At 34.4% G+C, this 21,459-nt stretch overlaps 1 protein-coding gene across 1 annotated transcript in view; it reads right to left on the reverse strand.

Moving 5' to 3' along the window:
• Positions 1–2,114: 2,114 nt before the first annotated feature.
• Positions 2,115–21,459, reverse strand: part of nek10 (NIMA-related kinase 10) — a 43,265-nt gene continuing 23,920 nt past the window's right edge. The window contains exons 23-35 of the mRNA XM_009292688.5: positions 20,488–20,563; positions 20,270–20,399; positions 14,836–14,906; positions 12,709–12,907; positions 10,402–10,498; positions 8,573–8,618; positions 8,278–8,309; positions 8,066–8,166; positions 7,883–7,993; positions 6,184–6,286; positions 6,049–6,101; positions 3,224–3,267; positions 2,115–2,575 (exon numbers count right to left, since the gene is read on the reverse strand). Coding sequence (XP_009290963.1) covers positions 2,527–2,575; positions 3,224–3,267; positions 6,049–6,101; positions 6,184–6,286; positions 7,883–7,993; positions 8,066–8,166; positions 8,278–8,309; positions 8,573–8,618; positions 10,402–10,498; positions 12,709–12,907; positions 14,836–14,906; positions 20,270–20,399; positions 20,488–20,563 — 1,112 coding nt within the window. The 3' untranslated portion in view covers positions 2,115–2,526. The remainder of the gene's footprint in view (positions 2,576–3,223; positions 3,268–6,048; positions 6,102–6,183; positions 6,287–7,882; positions 7,994–8,065; positions 8,167–8,277; positions 8,310–8,572; positions 8,619–10,401; positions 10,499–12,708; positions 12,908–14,835; positions 14,907–20,269; positions 20,400–20,487; positions 20,564–21,459) is intronic.

The raw sequence follows: 21,459 nt of genomic DNA on the forward strand, positions 1-21,459 counted from the left end.
AATTAACAAACAGATGTTCACTGCATACATAACTACATAGTTACCTTTAAACAAAAGAAGATGCAGCACAACTTCTGATACGCTCAGTCCATCTTGGACTTGAACACAGACGCTACTATGCTCCACAATGGTGACACAAAAAACGTTTTGCTGTTTTTTTTTTCCTTTCTTGATTTTACAGAAAAATACCAGCAGCTGTGGTTGCCAGTAATCTACTGTTTTTAACATTTTACATTCATAAATTCAATCTACAGAATATTTCTGTTAAAATACATTCAGTCTGTATTTTTTATCGAACAGAGAGAACTGATAATATACTGCTTACCTGAAATAAATTGAAGTTCAAGTCAGAATTATTAGCCTCCGTTTAATTTTTTTTTTTTTATATTTCCCAAATGATGTTTAACAGAGCAAGGAAATTTTCAGTGTGTCTGATAAAAAAAAATCTTTTGGAGAAAGTTTTAATTGTTTTATTTTGCCTAGAATAAAAGTAGTTTTCACAATTATTAGCCTCTTATTGTCTGTAGAACAAACCATCGTAAAACAATACTTGCTTAATTACCCTAACCTGCCCAGGTAACCTAAATAACCTAGTTAAGCCTTTAAATGTCACTTCAAGCTGTATAGAAGTGTCTTGAAAAATGTCTAGTCAAATATTATTTGCTGTCATCATGGCAAAGATAAAATAAATCAGTAATTAGAGATGAATTACTAAAACTAATATGATTAGAAATGTGTTGAGAAAATCTGCTCTCCGTTTAACAAAAAATGGGGAAAAATAAATCCATTTTAATCCATTTAACTATTGACTCTTAACAATTTATTGTAAAAGCAGTTAATCAGGAAAACACAGAATACAGAACATAGTCAAGAAACAAGCATGTGTATAAAGTGCACTGGTCATCCTGAGATAGACAATTAATAGAAAAATTATGGAAGAAAAAATTGTGAATATTAGTTAGCAGTAAACAACACTAAAGCATTCATTTCAACATTTATACAAACATTATTAGAATTCATTTAAATTAAATTATCTTAATTTTTAAAAAGTTATACTAAATATATATATATATATATATATATATATATATATATATATATATATRTGTGTGTGTGTGTGTGTGTGTGTGTGTGTGTGTGTGTGTGTRTATATATATATATATATATATAGGGAAGAGTTCAGATGCAAAAACCTCTAAGTGCCATCTGAATTTTTTTTAAATCCTTATTCTCTGCCTCCTTTGTTTTTGTTCAGTTATTTCACTTTGATGAGCATGAAAATAACTTATTATTTGCCATGAAAGTAAAATTACTGAGCCTAAAAACAGAAGTCTAATAAAAATTATCATTTTTGAAGAAAATTTCAGACGGCGTTTAGAGATTTTTGCATCTGAACTCTTCATATTTATACAGTGTATGACATGTTATATACAGTACATCATAAATAAATGCTCTAAAATGTAATTTCTAAATCCTCTGTCTATTTAACTGGTTAATTCCTGAGTGAAAGCAATAAACTGTATGGAAATCATTTAGTTTCAGAAAACTAAAACTAACTTGTTTAAGTTAAAATTTGTGCTGGGGAAAGATTAATCGCGATTAATTGCAACCAAAATAAAAGTTTTTTTGACAAGATATAAGTGTGTGCAGTGTTTATTTATTATGTATATATACCCAATACACACATGCATGTATATATTTAAGAAAAAGCTTATTTATGTTTAGATGTAAAATAGAGGGTGGGCCATTTATATGGAAAGACCTTAATAAAATGGGATTGGTTATTGATATTAACGTGGCACATTAGTGTAGTATATGTGAGGGGGCTAGTAAATAACTCATGAAAGAATAAAGCTAAGTTTAAAACCAAGCACACCATTGTTTTTTTTGTGAAATTCCCAATAGGTTTATTAAGGTGTATCTATATAAATGGTCCATCCTGTATATATATATATATATATATTATATATATATATATATATATATACATGATTCTGATTATATATATCAATTTAAATATCTATGTGACAAAAGTTTTGTTTTTATGTATGTGTTTGTTTCACTTATACATGATAAGTACACAAATAAAACACACACACACATGCACACACACACACACACACACACACACACACACACACACACACACACACACACACACACACACACACACACACACACACACACACACACACACACACGTCAAAACAATCTGTTGTTTTGGATGCAATTAATAACAATCAATCTTTGCCCAGCATTAATTAAAATATTTTGAATGTGAATGTGTGAATAGACAGAAAGATGAGGTCAATCATCTACTGTATGTCCTCATTGTCTGTCACTGCAGTCTAATGGGTTCATATATTTCCCAGCATCAGCATATGTTCTTCAGACGAACATAATCAGCTTATGATTCGTTATGTCTCTGCATGTGTCAGGTGTGACCTGAGAGGTTGATGCCATCATCAGACGCCACATCTCCAGACATGACAGCTGTCAATCAATCAATCACTGACGGTCGATCGATCAGGGAGTTTGAGTTTGTCTTGTTGCTGCTCCTGAATCCAGATCTCTTCTGCAGTTCACACACACACACACACAGGTTGGTTAAAATACAAATGAAATCAAATCTAAGCATATTCATTTTGTTAGCTCTAGGGATGTGACGAGAGGCTTACTCCACGTGACAGGACGAGACACGAGACTGGGTGTGTGTGGTTCAAATTCAATCCTGCCACCAATCTTCAGTGCTAAACTCACCCTCGCGCTCCATCATAACATCACAACTCACGAGACAACTTTTCACCTCATTGAAAAAATCTCGTCGCAATTTTGTCGTAGCCCGAGATTTCGTCACACCCCTAGTTAGCTCACATTATCAGTTTTATGGTGAACAATTCATCTGTGCATGTTATTAAGAAAAACAAATGTTTGCCTTTGCAACCTAACAGTCTACTTATAATCTAATGAGAATTAGTTGCAATGTAACTTAAATTCAACAAACTAGCCAGCAAAATTAAGTGTGACCGTATTGGTTTCTATTGTTATGGTTTTCTGTAAACTGGTTTTTTCATTTGGTATTAATTTTGATATTTTAATGTTAATTTATCTTTCGTTATTATTGGTTTCAGTTGCTATGATTCAATGATAGTGGCTGATGGAGATCTAAATAAACACACAAACCAAATAAACAGCCAATGAATGAGACAAAAGTTAATATTACCTGCTGTAATATCCGTTCTCCTCCAGCACATCCTCCACCATACTCTGAAACATCAGACAAACTTCAGACTGATGGGGTTTAAAAGACAAATTATGCTAAAATCTAGCAACTCTAGTGTGTCTTATAGAGATAGTCTACCCCCCAAAAATGAAAATGTCTTGTTTATTTATTCACCCTCAGGTCAAGATGTACAGTAGGTGACTTATTTTCTTAAGTAGAACATTAAAGAAGGTTGTTCTTGCTGAATTGGTAGTGGTTCATTTAAAGCAAGGCAATGATCACCCCTTTTTACTAGTTTTTTAACATATGTTTCTTTTTTGTTGATTTAATCACTTATTTATTTGTGCCTTTATTTATTTAATATATTTTTATGCATTTAAGTTGATCATTGTTGTTGTTTTTTCTTGTAACTGGGAAAAAGTAAATATATCTGATGTAAAATGATATTATGTGTCACGTTTAGCGTGATCAAAACAGGAACAAAAAGGTGTGGATCCAAGTGCAGGTTTATTTAAAATCGTGCAGCAAACAGAAAAACAAGATGTTTGGTGTTCAAAAATAACTATAACAAATAAACAGCAAAACAAGAAACTATGACAGAAACAGGATCAGGAACAAGACTAAGGTAACAACAAACTCGATATTCAAGACTTACTAGAAACTGATGACAAGATAGACAAACGACGCAGTAACAAACAGAGGTGGAATGGTAAATATATAATCCAGGTAATCAACGGAGATTGGAGACAGCTGTGGTTGAAATCAGTGTAGATGACAGACCGGGTGTGTGCACGAAAGAATGTATGGAAATGTAGTCTTTTTGGGTGCTGTAGTTTCACTCAGTGTCCATTGAACTACAGCACCCTCAGGTGGTCACTGACAGTCGTGACAATTATGTATTAATATGTATTACACTAATTTGAATTTAAGGGCTCTATTTTGATGGTCCATGTGCAAAGCGCAGGGCGCAAACGCTTTCAGGGTGTGTCAGATTCCACTTTTGCTAATATAAGGACGGAAAAATCCGCTTTGTACTGTGGCTGATCTAAAAGGGTTGAGTTTATTTTCTTAATGAGTTATAGGTGTGTTTTGAGAATAAACCAATCAGAGTCTCATCTCTCACGAGCCAGTTGCGTCGCGCTGTAAGTGAATTTGCTATTTACATGACGACTTTGTAAGAGGAAAAACTGAACACTTCACTAGAGAGAAAACAGTTAAACAGAGCATCTACAGCGCGAAAATGAGAGATAAGGCATCTCATAATCTACTTTCACTTTCACTCTCGTGGATAGGGAAAACTTGAACGCACAGACATCAATTAGCCTATAAATAATCAATTTTGTTTGTTAAGTGCAAAGATTTGTTTCAAAACTATTTCTAAATTCAGTTCCAATTTCCAGCAAACGAATAAATGAACAATAATAACAAAGTAAAAAAACTGAGTTATAACCAAATACACCTGCTGTGCCCCATATGGTCTAAAACCTGACAGGTGGGCAAATCTAAGCTTGTTTTTAATAAAACAAATATAAATATGGATATAATAAATAATACTGCTGATAATAATAACATTATGCAAAAGCAAATTGTTATGAATGAACTGAAAAAGCCTCCCGAGATGAATAAGGCATGAAGCAGTGTTTTTTATATTTATGTAGGCTCGAAAATAATATGTTTTGTAACATTTTAATCATTTATATTTATATCCTATATCTATCCTTATTATATCCTATATATATCCTTAATATTTTACATCTTTTTCATATGTATAGATATTTGCGTATAGCTCTACATCTTGTGTGTACGAAGCAGTGTGTAAGCGAGGCGCAACTTTGCGCTGGACAATAGACCGGCTTTGTTTTGGTCTATTGAAAAATCTATTATAGTTTCTCAAAATAGCAACGCGCCAGCAATGCGCCTCAACACGCCTCCTTTTTTAGACCAAATCGCCTATGAGCGCACAGATGAGCGCAGAAGCATTTGCTATTTAAACAGTGTGGCGCAAAACATCAAAACGACTCTTGCGCCAAGCTGAAACTAGCAAACAACAATTGCGTCGCGCTGTGCGCCACATTGCGCCGGGTGTATGATAGGGCCATAAGTGTTTTTTTCTGCTCTTTGTCTCTTTAAAAAACAATAAAGTTTCTTAAAATAATGTTAAAAATGTTTAAAAATAAATTAATAAATAAACACATGCAAACAAGTCCAAACCAATAGCCAATATACCCGATGATACACTGAGATTTTAAGCAAACGATCAATCTGTGCAAGAAATGTAACATTATTTATAATATAATGTAAGTCAGGGGTTTCCAAAGTCGGTCCTGGAGGGCTGGCTGACTTTAGCTCCAACTTGCTTCAACACACCTGCCAGGAAGTTTCTAGTATACCTAGTAGGAGCTTGATTAGCTTGTTCAGGTGTGTTTGTTTAGGGTTGGAGCTAGACTCTCCAGGACACTGGCCCTCCAGGACTGAGTGTGGCCACCCCTGATGTAAGTAATACTTGAACACTCGTCATCAAGCAACCAAAACAGGTAACAGTTTATTTTAATTTTGGAATTAACCCTTTAAGAATGTGCCTGTGAAGCTCAAAATATCTCAAACGCTCCTATTTGTGAGGAAGCGAAAACATGTGTTTTTGTGTGTCTCTTTAAATGCAAATGAGCTAAAGTGCCCCTCCCCTTTTCTTGAAGAAGGTGAAGCCTTTACAGATTGTGCTTCAGACACTCCGGCGAAAACATATTAAACATTTTAAAGTCTTATATGTTTAAGCAGCATCAGATAGACAACAATATTCTACATAATAAGAATGATTAAAATCCAACCTGTATATCTTCATATGTGAGGCCGTCTTGAAGACTGGAGTAACCTGATTCCCCTGGAAAATTAATAAGACCAGCTCAGAGAAGTTTGTAAGGCTTTAAAGTGTAATAGGAAGAAATTCTGAATTACACTTCCACGATTTTCTGCGTTTGAGGGGTCTGAGCTTAGAGACTGAATCATGGACCACCACTCTCTGCTGGCTGAAGACATCTCTACCAGCTCCTGACTGCCTTGAAGAACCTGAAATTTGACAATGAAACAGCTGAAAAGCTAGATATTCAGATATTATTCCAACTTGCAATACTGAAGTATGTTTTATCGTAATTCTGTGGTTTCATCTCATATTTTGAATTATGAGTTTTGATTTTGAAATACTGACTTATTTAATGGATTTCTGAGTTTAAACCCATGCAATTTTACTCTAAGTTTTTTTTTTTTTTACTTTTTCCTCCCACAATTCTGAGTTCATATATTTTACAATTTGGACTTGGAGTTGGATATTGCAAGTTTTTCTTCTTTCTCAATATGTCAAGTTTACAACTTCAGTTCTGAATCTTTTAGATCTTGCAATTCTTACTTTTTTTTTCTCCTGCAGTTTTCCCCCACAAAACTCTACATTTAGATTTCTACTTTTTCTCTCAAAATATTTGGGATTTTTTTTCCATTATAACTGTGAGTTTAGATTTCACAATTCCTACCTTTTTCCTCCTGCTATTTTGACTTTTTCCCTCACATAATTCTGAATTTAAATCTCAAAATTCCTACTTTTTCACTCAGTTTTTTTCATTTTTAAATGAATTTCTGAGTTTAGCATTCACAATTTTCTAATAAACACAATCTTCCCAACTTTGTAATAAATATAAATTGAAAATGTAATTTAAACATTTTATCTTACAATCTAACCATTTAGACATTTTTTCACAAAAAAATCTCATAATAAAATCTCATGAATCAGAATATTCTCAGTAGAGACTTACCTATAACTTATTTCAAGGAAAAAAACATTAATTGTTACTTAGACTTTTTTTATAAAGCGCATTATAAGAACAGTTGTTGACTATTGTGCAGTACACAAATTGTGTTAAAAATTTATCAATAAGATCAAAGTAATAAAACAACATACTATATATACTACATGAAACAGAAAACAGCAAGCCTCCGGTATTAAAATCATTTTCTAAAAGGTGAAGTGTCAGTTTCCCCTTGAAAACAGATTCAGTAGGGATTATTCTAATAGAAAGAGGTAGACCATTCCACAATTTGGGACCCACAATGGAAAAGGCCCCGTCTCCCATTTTCTTTAACTCTGATCTGGAAACTTTGAACAGTTGAACAGTTTCTGACTTGATGAAGGTAAACATCTAGCAGATATGTTAAGTCACAAGTTCAGATAGATAAGAAGGCGCCAGACCATTTAAAACCTTAAAAACAAAGGGTAAAATGCTAAACTGTGATCTAAAACACACCGGCAACCAGTGCAGAGAGAGGGGTAATGTGCTCACATTTACGAGGGTAAGAAGTCTAGCAGCTGCATTTTGAACCACTTGTAAGCGATGTACATAGGATTGACCAATACCAATATGAATCAAGTTAGATAAAATACACAATCATCTGTTGTTGCACAGAGAAAAAAATAGCTTCCAAAAGCTTTTAAATAAGTAATTTTACACTGAAGTTTGCAGTAATAACCACTAGGGGGAGCTGTTTTCCACATTGATGTTTCCAACGATTTTAAAGCCTCTATTTTCAGTTCACCTTTGCTCGAAGCAAAGAACACACATATGATATTATGCATTTTGGTGTGAAATTATTGAGAATTCTTAACATCTAAAGTACCTTATTGAGCTCCACTTTGAGATTGTATGCATCACTTCCATATATGAAGAGCGACTTCTTAAAGCGTTCAATTGCCCGCTGCTTGAAGCTGTTTTGTGGTGCTGGAGGGAGCTAAAAACAGAAAAGAGGATTAAAAGGGGCTGAAATGTCTCGAAAAATGTCTGAAAGCAGACTTTAAATGACCTGAGTGATGAATATAATCTTGTGCAGGAGCTCAAGAAGCCTTTGGTTGGGATCATCAATTTGTCGAACTTTTCTCTGAGATAAACAAATTCCTGCCGACGCTAACACACAAACAACATATGGAAACACAGTTTAAATGTGTTGAATATTTCATGATTTACTTTATAATTCATGAGATTTCATCTTAAAACTGTGCATACTATCATTCTTACCAGGACGTGCTTTTGGCTTTTGAAAATCTCCACTGTGAATAACAAAACAAAAGACTTTAAATGCCTTTAGATGGCATCACATGATAAACATTAGAAATTGTTTTTATATTTCTTAGCAGTTACAAAGAACCTGCAAATATTGTATTAAATTTAATGTTTTTAAATTAAAAAAACATGCATAAAATCATGTAAAGATGCATAAAAAACATGAAAAAATACTACTTGCACGTATATATTTTTAATATATAGTAGAATACTATATTTAATATAATGTAATGCAATTAGACAAACCCACCTGGACATGTTCAGTTCATCAGCACCCTTCACACCACACTGGGATACTTAAAAAAAAAAAAAAAAACTTATTTCTAATCTGAGCAAATTATGTATCTCACACTTAGTATATTCACTGCATAAATGACTGATCATGTTTTTTAAAGAGATTAAGCTAGCATATGGTAAAACTAACTCATAAAATACTGTTTATGTTTCAAAGAAATAGATTAAGAACATAAAAACAGTTGCATTTATCAGATTAAACCTGGGTGATGATGACAATATATTGCAATTAAGCATTAGGGGTATGTGAAGGTAACCAACAGGGGAGTTGAGTGACAATTTACTGAGGATTCATGTGCAGCTTTATTCAGAAACGTCAGACAGACGGTGGTTAAACAAAGGAGCAAATTGGTACATATAGGGAAATCTAAAAGTGTAGTCAGGTCACAGGCAAATGGTCGATACAGGCAGCAGACAACGTAAAGGCAAGGGTCAGACATGGAACGACGATTCGTATGTTACAGGCTTTAACCAACAAGACTCAGCAATGTGTGTGTCAAAGTGAGCAGTCTTAATAGTCTCTCTAATCAGTCTTGGATCAGCTCCTAGCTGTGTGTGTAATCAACAGTGATTCCGGAACAGGTGTGTGTGAGGTGCATGATGAGATACGTAGTTCGTAAAGTGACAGAATTAGAGTGAAGGTGCATGTGCATACCAGCAATCTGCAAGCCTGGATCACTGGTGCTTGTGACAATGATATTGGCAAAACAAATCTCTCAGTAATATTTTGAGTTTTGTTGTTGCTGATTTTTGCTGGTTTTGCATAACTAGTCTATCTTCACTTACAGCCCAAATATAGCCTTGTTTTAGAAAATACATCTATGTTTGGATGTTTATTAGACGTCTTTTAAACACACACACACAAAAAAAAAAAATTACTGTGTTGCTTTATGAACTGTTTTTGCATGTACAGTTCAGAATTATTCGCCCCCCTTAGATTTTTTTTGTTTATGTTTGTTTATATAAATATATATATATATATATATATATATATATATATATATATATATATATATATATATATATATATATATATATATATATATATATATATATATTTATAATAATTATTATAAAAAAATAAAATTATATATATATATATATATATATATATATATATATATATATATATATATATATATATATATATATATATATATATATATATATATATATTTATTTATATATATATATATATATATATATATATATATATATATATATATATATATATATATATATATATATATATATATATATATAATTTTATTTTTTTAATAATAATTATTTTTTTGCTTTGGAGAAAGTCTTATTTGTTTTATTTCAGCTGGAATAAAAGCAGTTTTTAATTTTTTAAAAACCATTTTAAGGTCAATATTATTAGCCCCTATAAGCTATATGTTTTTTTTTAATAGTCTACAGATCAAATCATCAATGTACAATAACTTGCCTAATTACACTAACCTGCCTAGTTAACTTAACCTAGTTAAGCCTTTAAATGTGACTTTAAGCTGTATAGAAGTGTCTTGAAGAATATCTAGTCAAATATAATGTGCTGTCATCATGGCAAAGATAAAATAAATCAGTTATTAGAAATGAGTTTTTAAAACTAATATGTTTAGAAATGTGTTGAAAAAAATCTCTCCGTTAAACAGAAATTGGGGGGAAAAACAGGGGGGCTAATAATCCTGACTTCAACTGTACTTTGATGCCTCTATTCACTGTTAAAGTAAATGTTTAGATTGTGATTTATTAAGATTGCATGTATCAGGTGTAAGTTGTTACCTTGACTCTGCTTTTGTTCTCCTCCAACTACTAAAACTGATGTGGACGTTTCAAAGCTCTCAGACTGTGATTCATCTTGATTTTTCAAGCTTAATCCCTGAATCAAAAAAACAATACACACACATGAATGTCCAGACAGAATCATTTTGTAGCAAACAGGTTTATTTCTCAAAGAATAAACAGGTACACTGAATCAGTGTTGGGAAAAGTTACTTTTAAAAGTAATATATTAAATCTTGTGTTACTTCTAGGGATGGGTGTCATTAAGGTTTTAACAGTATTAAAACTTTTATCGATACCACTTATCGGTTCAGTACTTTAACTGTACTCTTATAGTTTTTTTTTCTCATTCATTCATTAATTCTCCTTCAGCTTAGTCCCTTATTTTTCCGGGGTCGCCACAGCAGATTGAACCACCAACTCTTCTAGCATATGTTTTACTTCTTAATAAAAATAAACTAAAAATGGTACTTTTTAAAGGAAAGTAATGCCTATTTACATTAATCTTTCACTACTTGTTTCATCTGGGCCAGGCTTGACTGTTTGAAAATATATTAAAAATATCGGAAAAATGTAAATACACTTTATTGGTTATTCATATACTTGTGCTTTTTGGCCTTCATCTTGTAATAAGTACTTTATTATTGATTAATTAATTTACTTTTTTGCAATATGGACTTTGTTCTTTTATTCATTCATTCATTCATTCATTCATTCATTTATTCATTCATTCATTTATTTATTCATTTACTTTCTTATGTAATTTGGCCTTCATTTTGTACAACCCAGGCTCATTCTGAAAATGTAGTCCCATGGACGTTTCTGGAGACAAAAATAGAATCCAAAAAATAAAGTGAACAAGTTCATTACAGGGTGAGGATGTGGTAAAATCCGAAAACGTGGTAAAAATCAGACAGCGCCGGTGTGGATGGCACTCGCGAGAGACATTTGAGATGCAAAAAAGCGCACACAGCAGCCTCTCACGGATTCGCGAAAACATAAACTGCAAAAATCATACCTCCCGGGACGTATTTCGCAGTCTCCAGAAACGTCCTCGGGACTACATTTTCAGAGTGAGCCTGAGTTGGTTTTGTAAAATGCACTTTATTATTTATTTACATTTCTGCAGAGTGAACTTTATTCTATAGTAATTTGTGCTTTATTTTTTTATTCAATTACTGTTTGTGCAATATGGCCTTTATTTTGTAAAGCGACAGGAATACAAACAGCACTGTCGCTAGCAAGAAGAGGTCGTTGGTTCGAATGCCGGCTGGGTCATTTGGCGTTTCTGTGGGGAGTTTGCATGTTCTCCATTGTTGGTGTGGGTTTCCTCTGGGTGCTCCGGTTTCACCCACAACACATGCGATTTCCACTTGTTACGTGTGACGTCACGCAAAACGGCTTCCGGGTCCAAGCGCTCTATCAGACTGTATGGGGAGACTCATGGAATGGAAATAAAACATGTTTACTAAGCGCTGTAATACTTTCGAAAATCACGATCGCAATATATACGTCAATGCCTAATATCTGATGACCAGAAAGTGAATAATTTTTTTATAAATTGTTACAATTTTGGGTATTTGTTATGCAGCAAGCCCAGAGATTGTTGTTTATACTGTGACTTTATATGAAATTTACTCTAATGTGGGATATAAATAAAAAGTGATCATAAACTAATATTTTCTCAATTCAACTGAGTGGCGGCTTGGACCCAGATACAGTATTACATACGTCACCAACATGTCAGCACTTAACAAGCGGATAGTGAAATGCATTACCTAATTTGGCCATTGTGTATGTGTGTATGTGTGTGTGTGTGTGTGTGTGTGTGTGTGTGTGTGTGTGTGTGTGTGTGTGTGTGTGTGTGTGTGTGTGTGTGTGTGTGTGTGTGTGTGTGTGTGTGAATGCGAGAGTGTATACGTGTTTCCCAATACTGGGCTGTGGCTGGAAGAGCATCCGATGTGTCAAACATATGCTGGAATAGTTGGCGGTTCATTCCGCTGTGGTGACCCCTAATAAATCAGAGACTAAGCCGCAGGAAAATCAATGAATGAATGAGATGAGTAAACATGTTCATATTTAAGCAAGAACTACGATAGGTATGAGCAAGTATCAGAAAATGTAACTGTAAATGTTAATGTAAGATATTTTCTGGGATTGAATAAGTAATATGTTACTATTATTTTATATATATATATATTTTGCAAGTGCTGTTTAATGGAGATAATATTTTTTTCAACACATTTTTAAACATTATAGTTTTAATAAATCATTTCTGCTTCATTCAGAAGTAGAGAATTTTCAAACCTGTTGTATCGGGCCACACATTCTAGTCCTGTTGCTCTCCAGAAAGTACTTCTGCGCTCTCTTCCTGTCTCGCTCCGCCCTTCTCTCCAGTGCATTATGGGATACACAGAGACTATCCACAAACCTCATCATGATATCAGAGATTCTGGAACTGACCTCGATGATGTCTGGACGGACGTCTGCATTTGGAGTCAAACACCTGAACAAAAAAAAGACAACATATAAAGCATATATACGTAGAGTTGAAGTCAGAATTATTAGCGCCCCAGTATGTTCCTTCCCTAATGTGTGTTTAATGGAGAGCTGATTTTTTCGACACATTTCTAAACATAATAGTTTTAATAACTCATTTCTAATAACTGATTTCTTTTCTCTTTGCTATGATGACAGCACAAAATATTTGACTGGATGTTTTTGAAGACATTAATATTCAGCTTAAAGTGACATTTAAAGGCTGAACTAGGGTAATTAGGCAAGTCACTGTATAACAGTGGTTTGTTCTGTAGATAATCAAAAATAACTATGTTACTTAAGGAGGCTAATAATTTTGACCTTAAAATGATTAAAAAAAATTAAAAACTGCTTTTATTCTAGCCAAAATAAAACAAATAAGCTTTATCCAGAACATAAATTATTATAGAAAATACTGTGAACAATTCCTTGCTTTGTTGAACATAATTTGGAAAATATTTCAAGAGTTCACACTTAGCTGATGATTGATAATAAAGCTAGTTTGGCGTGCTGTCCCGGGAGAGAGCCCTGAGCTTATAAGATCCTCGAGTCCTGGGCTCCCTCCCGTTGCAAGGCGAGAGGGGAGCTTGAGCTCAGGTAGATCTTGATGACTCCCCCTCTTCTTGTTGTAGCTAAGTGTCAGATATGGATGCTAAAAGGTGTACACAGAGTTTAGCTAAAGTATTTGGATTAAGTGCTTAGAGTGCTTGTTTTTGAACTGTGGGAGGAAACCGGAGGACCCGGGAAAAACCCACGCGAACACAGGGTGAACAAGCAAACTCCTCACAAAAATGCCGTCTGGTTTGGAAAGGAATAAAACCAGGGGCATTCTTGCAGTGAGGCAACAGCGCTAATCGCTGGCCACCGTGACGCCCGTTTGAAAGGAGGGAAAGTAGGGTTGTGTGGGGGTGTTTCTTCAAGACGAAGATATTGAGATTAGAAAAGTCTGGTTATTTATAGTGAGTTAAGGATCGACTGATAGAATAATCAGTCATTAGCTAAAGTTGGAACAGCTGTGAACAATCATAAGCACGTGATCCTCTCAAAATTTGTTTATAAATAAACTTCACTTGAAAAAGCAGTGCTAATAATTCTGACTTCAACTGTATATACATAGAATATGGACAGTCAAGCCCGAAATTATTCATACCCCTGGAAAATTTGGACTTAAAGGTTTTTTTGTTCAAATGTGAATAAAATCTGAGAATTTTATTTTATTTTTTTCACAGTGATGCTTCTTGTACATCGTCTTATTATTTTTGGGGTGAAGCCTGTGTCATTTGCAGTCAAAAAACAAAACAAAACAAAAGCTTGCCTAAATTAAAGTAACTTTAGGTCAGAATTTGCCAGGAGTGTAAATAATTTCGGGCTTGACTGTATGTCTTCTTAAAATTGCATTAGTTGTACTTGGGATGAAGAATAGAATTATAAATATTTTTTACTTTACTTTAAATTTATTTTTGGCTTCACCACACAACCACAGCAGCGTTCACATCACACATTTCACAGAAAACAGGCAACACAAATACATTCAATGTTATCACATAAATCAAAAACTTAATTAAACCCTATTCATACTTAAAACTCAGTATTTAAATTCCAATGGCTGGCAGCACAAAGGACATTTGATACACATTTTTCTTTAAATATAATTTATAACACAAAGGCTTTTCTTATAATAAGAATAATAATAACAATGCTGGTAAAATAATACATCTGTTGCATCACTTTCAGATCATAATTTCTCTTCATTTAATTAAAATAAAATAAATAAAAAAAACATATGAAATTGTGTGTCATTTTCAAGATTTTACATTTCTACAACAATCTCATATCTGTATCCAGGCTGCATGTGTTTATATCTGAAAGCAGAAAGCAGTTTTCAGGGAATCCTACCATTTAATCATGTCGGTTACTCTTTCGGAGAAGGTTTTGTCTTCTAGTGGCTCATAAACAGCTTCCACAATCTAAACACATGAACGACATTAAAATTCAGAATAATCAAATCTGACAAACATTTGAAACATGTGAGTAAAAATGTCTGGTAAAAATGTAATTAAAAAGCATCATTTAAAGAAAGGGGTCTCACTTGGCTTATTTAACGTAAAAAAAATGAAAGAAGCCTTGAAATGTTATTTTTTTAAATCTAAAATAATTTTTTTCAATCATAATTTTGATTTATATATATATATATATATATATATAAAAATGATTGAAAAAAATTGAAAAAACTATATATATATATATAGTTTTATTTGATATAGAAATATTATTGATACTATGCTAAAAAAATTTAAGCTATTTTTTACATTCACATATTTATTTATTTATTTATTTATGTATTTATTTGTGTTATTGTTTTTCAATACATGCAACATTTCATATTAAAACTGAGAAAATGTATTTTTTTAAGTGAGAATTGTGCCCTCTCAAGGTGTTAAAGTAAAATAAAGTTTAAAAAAGGCTTTTGGATTCCTGGTATTTATTTAGGGGTAATGTCAGGATTTTAATAGCTTTTTGACTTTACTTAAAGAGTCCATATTATGGATTTTGGAAAATTCCCCTCCATGTAGTGTGTAACACAGCTCTAAGTGAAGTGAAGTATCCAGCTAAGGCTTAAATCTGTAAGAATACAGTGTTTAAAACTGTTGATTCATCTATAAAAGAGTCGACTCATAGTGCTTCAAACAAGTCGCCTTGATACCGAGTCATTAGGTGTTTCGCCATGACGTATGAACAAAACCAAGTTATTCACGTGCACGCGCAAACCCGGGAGATTTCAAACCTGCGGCCCCGCCCTCTGACGCAGAAACCCAGACACACACACACACACACCCACAAACACACGCACACAAACATGCCGGTCGATTGAAGTCACACTGCAGATGGTTATTATATCGAGTCTCTACCCAAAGATGAAACATCAGCATTATAACCAAGCAGTTGGAAACTACTGGAAACTTCTGGAAGCTACATGCTACAAAGAATACTTCATCTGAGTTTGTTAAAGGAAGGATCAGTAAAGAGTAACTTACAGATGGACGTCAGGATGGGTTTCTTCCTACCTTTCTCAAGTGTAAGTACGTGCGGTTAAAGTTGTTGCCTCGTTGACTCTAGCTTGCAAATGTATTTAGTTGTGATTTGTTACTTGTAACCGCGTGTACTGTATCAGGTTAACTGGCTATATTCTCTTATCGCGTGCAAAGTCACGTTAAAAACGCGACGCGTGCTGCTTTGTTTATGGAGCTCCGTGGTAGAGTTCTGCATTCCCGCGGCTGTCCCCGCACCAGATTTCTGCGGCGCCGCAATGAATTTCCGAATAAATCGCGGGAGCGGTCGGTAACAGGTTTAATTTGGGGCGGGAGTGGGCTGTCTAGCAATATCACGGATATTGCTATCCGAATGAGAAAGAGAGAGTCTGCTTGGTGCTTATGTGTGTGTGTGTTAGTGCGCACGCGCGCGTATGAGAGAGAGAGCGAGCGAGAGCGAGCTTTGTGTGCTTGGTGCTGTGTGTGTGTTTATACAGACAGCTTGGCTGTCTGGACTGTATAGCTGGGTGATTTTTTGGTTGTGTTCTCCCCCGCTCTAGCGGGATCGGGCGCGGCGGGCAGAAAATGGAGCGGGTTCTCAGGCTAAAACCTGGCGGGTGCGGGCGGAAGCGGGAGCGTTGTCGTCCGGAGGTGTGTGTGTGTGTTTTTGTGTGTGTGTGGCAGCTAAAATCCACGCCTACACTATCGAGCGTGTATGAAATGTGATTACTTTAATATTGCTGATTAGCTATTGGGCATTTCACTCTCTGACTGAAGGCAGTCGACCAATCGCGACAGACTGTCATCGGTCCAATCAGCGCAGATTAGCTTCGCGCTAAGGAGGGGTTTGGGAACAAATGAATCACTGGACGATTCATACAGGAGTCGCTGTGATAATTAGGTAAAAATAAATGCAGATTATAAGAACATGAAAGTGTTTTTTGACCTTGCATGCATATTAGACTGTTGTTGGAGACCCTTACAACCAAGATATGACCCTATTTCATGTATAATATGGGCTCTTTAAAGATTCTAGAGCACACTTTTGTCAAGATTTATATATCTTTTTGTTAAATAAAAATCTGATTTTTCATCATGATTACAACTTAGAAACTTGTTAGAAATGGAACACATGAAAAGTATTGGATTTTAAAATGAAAACATCTAACAATTTTTTTTAAAAATAGTTATTTAATTTGGTTTAATTCAATAGATGCGATTTTACAGATAATTTCTCTCCCTCTCTCTTTATTTTTGTGAAATTGATAAAATCCTGAATTTTAATCAATTATCATTATTATAGGTTAATGGATATTTTTGTCATTTGAAGCGACATAGTGTTAAAAGGAAATTCAAGAGTTCACACTTAGCTGATGATTGATTATAAGCAAGTTTGGCATGCTGTCCTGGAAAAGAGCCCTGAGCTCAAAAGGTCCTTAGGCCCAGGGCTCCCTCCCGTTTGCAGGGTGAGAGGGGAGCTTTGAGCTCAGGTAGATCTCGACAACTCCCCCCTTGATAAGAGCTGATGATGAAAATAATTGCTATGAGGAGATTTGCTGCTGGATGAGAGATTGACTTTAGTGCTAAATTTAGATTGATCAATTCACTTGTAGTTGCATGTTTTTGGAATGTGGGAGCAAAATGGAGAACAAGGGGAAAACCCACGCGAGCACGGGAAGAACATGCAAACTACGTACAGAAACGACCGCCGACCTGTTAAAGGACAAGAACTTGTGATGTTTTTGCTGTGAGGCAACAGTGCTAACCACTGGGCCACCGTGCCGCCCCATAAAGGGAAAGGTAGAGAAGTAAGGGTGGAAGGGGGGATTCTTCAAATCGAAGATGGCTGTAGTGAGAAACCCTGTCTCTTTAAGGTGGGTTAGGAATGGCCTGATTGGTGGATACATAGCTAATGCAGAACCAGCCGTGTTCAATCACAATCACGTGATCCTCTCAAAATTAGTCCCATTGAAATTGAAAATTGAAATTGTCCAAAAAAGTTATATTTTTGAAATAAAATTCTGGGTTCCACACAATTTCTTTATTTGCCCTCACACAAATTGATTAAGTTAACTTAATTGGTTTTACAAATTGTAGTGAATTGAACATAAAACAATTAAGTTGTTACGCCCCCCAAAAAAACTCATTTTTAATAAGTAGCTTGAGTAAGCAGAGAAAACTCTTTTTTAAGTGTTCTTAAGAAGATTTTTTCAAATGTTTAAACAATTAGGCATGTAATTTCTGCATATTAAAGAAATTACCACAAATTATATACAATCAGCACAAAAAAGACAGGTAAATGGGCTAGACCATGGGTGTCCAAATTTGGTCCTGGAGGGCGGGTGTCCTGCATATTTTGGTTCCAACCCCAATTAAACACACCTGCACTAGCTAATCAAGCTCTGTCTAGGTAAACTAGAGACTACCAGGCAGGTGTGTTGGAGGAAGTTGAAGCAAAACTATGCAGGACACCAGCCCTCTAGGTCTGAGCTTGGACATCCCTGGGCTAGACAGACCACCTGTAGAAACACTCTCTCTCTCTCTCTCTATCTTTCTAAAAAAAAAAACACTCCCCTTTACTCTAGCATCTACTGTAATTCTCTGAGGACTAACAGTTCCTTTGCATAATTAGCTCTTGTTGCGTGTTTTGCCTCTTTATGTTGAATTGCTGAATGCCTCCTCCAAAAAATTCGGACAAATATGTCTGCTGAATGACTAAATGTAAATGCAAATATTGTTTGCCCCTGTAATTCAAAATTAAATGGGTGTTTGATAGGGGTGTAACGATACACTCAGCTCACGATACGATGTGTATCACGGTATAATGTTCACAATTCGATATGTATCACGATATTTGGAATAAAAATTGAAAATTAAACTGAAATGCAAATTTTACCAAGCAAACAATTTTTTATGTATTTCTTTTGTTTCAACTTGTTAAACTGAACCTTCTTTAAGAAAATAAATGAAACAGGCCTGTCTGGAAAATAAAACAATTTAAAAACTTCTTAAAAATATTATTGAAATGACAGAGACAAAATTAAGGAACAATTTAAGTAAAGGTGCAAAAAAAATAAGCTTTCTATTCAATTGAATTTAACAGTAAGAGCTTAAGGCTTTGCTTGGTCACTTGCGTTTTTTGTGTGTGCAAAAAAAAATCTACATTTGCAGGTATTTAATTGATATTTAATTAAATTCATTTAGAGATATCTCTAATTACAATTGTGACTAGTCAAAACTCATTTAGAGATATCTGCAAATATTTTTCAATGGAAGTCAATGGAGGAATATGACTAGTCATAATATATTTGCAGATATCTCCAATCTGATTTGGTACTAGTACAATTGTAATTGCAGATATCTCTAATTGTCATTCTGACTAGTCGAATTATAATTATGACTAGTCAAAATATATATAGAGATATCTCAAAATATATTTATGGATAGTCAGAACAAAGGTGTAAATGCTAAAACAGCTTGCCACACGCGCGCGTCGATCATAGTCCGCCCTCTGTAGTAACAGCTCACAGTCAGCTCACGTCATGTGTGATTTTGGGGCGGGAACATTATATGAAGACAGAATGATATTTTAGGGTGAATTGTACCTTATAAATACAGTATGTGACTCTTTCAACACCATTAGGAGGTATCCCTGTCGCTGTGCAAAGTATGTAAATCACTGTGAAGACTTTAAAACTTAGGATGTTTGACCCAGTATGCGTGTCAAAAAGCGGACGAGTCTAAAGCAATGACTGTACAACCGAAATGTTGCAAGACGTCTGATTTTGAGAGGATGGGCCATCCTCTATTTCAACTCCACTCATCTTGGTCTGCTAACATTACTGCTGCTGCAATCTGAACTCACGTGCGACAGCAGGTGGAACGTAGCTCACGTGCAAACAGCTCAACTAATAAGAGAAAACGGACGTCATATCGTAATCAAATCGTCATAATGCCACGATGCATATTGTGACATTTTTGCATCGCAATAAATCGTACAACAATAAATCGTTACACCCCTAGTGTTTGATAATCAAATCTCTCTCTTTCTCTGCTTCTGCATCAACAATTTGTATAGCACAGAGGAGCCAAGTGTTTATTTTATTTTACATAATGTAGTTGTTGTTGATTTGACCCTTTAACATATGTCCATCAAAAGTAAATGCAACAAAAGTGTACTCAATAGAAAAGTCATTACAAAAGGATAAAACTTTAGTCAAAGCCCAGAGTGTTATAATGACTGACTGATCCTTATACAATGCACTGCATCATGATTTCATCAGTAAATGTTAAACTGTGACCTTAGTAGCGAGCGAGAGCATGTTAGCGCTGTAGAACGGAGGATTGAGAGTGACCGTCTGATAGAGGATACAGCCGGCGGCCCAAACATCTGCCTTCTCACCGTACGGCTCGTTCTTCACAATCTCTGGGCTGACAAAGACACACACAAACCCCAACACATGTTTATCTGCACACAGAGGGTGTTTGAGAACTGTAAATAACAGACTTCAGTACAAACCAGCAGTACAGTATCGTCCCCACCACTGATGTCAGCTTACTGTTCTCTTGTTTCTGTTTAGCAAGACCAAAGTCAGCTGGAAAAATCAGTGAAAATGGAATTATTTATGCATTGTGAAGCAAAATTACATACAATACACAATAAACAATGGTAACGCTTTACAATAAAAGTATATTAGTGCACAAACAGTGTTACAGTGGAAACGTCAGCATGTTATTTATGTTTGTTAACTCTTCACTTATATGATTTACCATTAACAAAGCATCAGTTAAGGAAATTAGAAACCTTACTATAAAGTGTAAACTACTTCAACATTATCTAATGTGTTACTAACATTTGTTCAGGTTAACCAATGCATTAACTAATGTGTTAACTGATGCATTAACTAATGTGTTAACTGATGCATTAACTAATGTGTTAAACGATGCATTAACTAATGTGTTAACTGATGCATTAACTAATGTGTTAACTGATGCATTAACTAATGTGTTAACTGATGCATTATAATGTGTTAACTGATGTATTAACTAATGTGTTAACTGATGCATTAACTAATGTGTTAACTGATGCATTAACTAATGTGTTAACTGATGCATTAACTAATGTGTTAACTGATGCATTAACTAATGTGTTAACTGATGCATTAACTAATGTGTTAACCGATGCATTAACTAATGTGTTAACTGATGCATTAACTAATGTGTTAACTGATGCATTATAATGTGTTAACTGATGCATTAACTAATGTGTTAACTGATGCATTAACTAATGTGTTAACTGATGCATTAACTAATGTGTTAACTGATGCATTAACTAATGTGTTAACCGATGCATTAACTAATGTGTTAACTGATGCATTAACTAATGTGTTAACCGATGCATTAACTAATGTGTTAACTGATGCATTAACTAATGTGTTAACTGATGCATTAACTAATGTGTTAACTGATGCATTAACTAATGTGTTAACTG

Source organism: Danio rerio, chromosome 16, assembly GCF_049306965.1.
Source record: "Danio rerio strain Tuebingen ecotype United States chromosome 16, GRCz12tu, whole genome shotgun sequence".
In the NCBI taxonomy this organism is placed as follows: domain Eukaryota; kingdom Metazoa; phylum Chordata; class Actinopteri; order Cypriniformes; family Danionidae; genus Danio; species Danio rerio.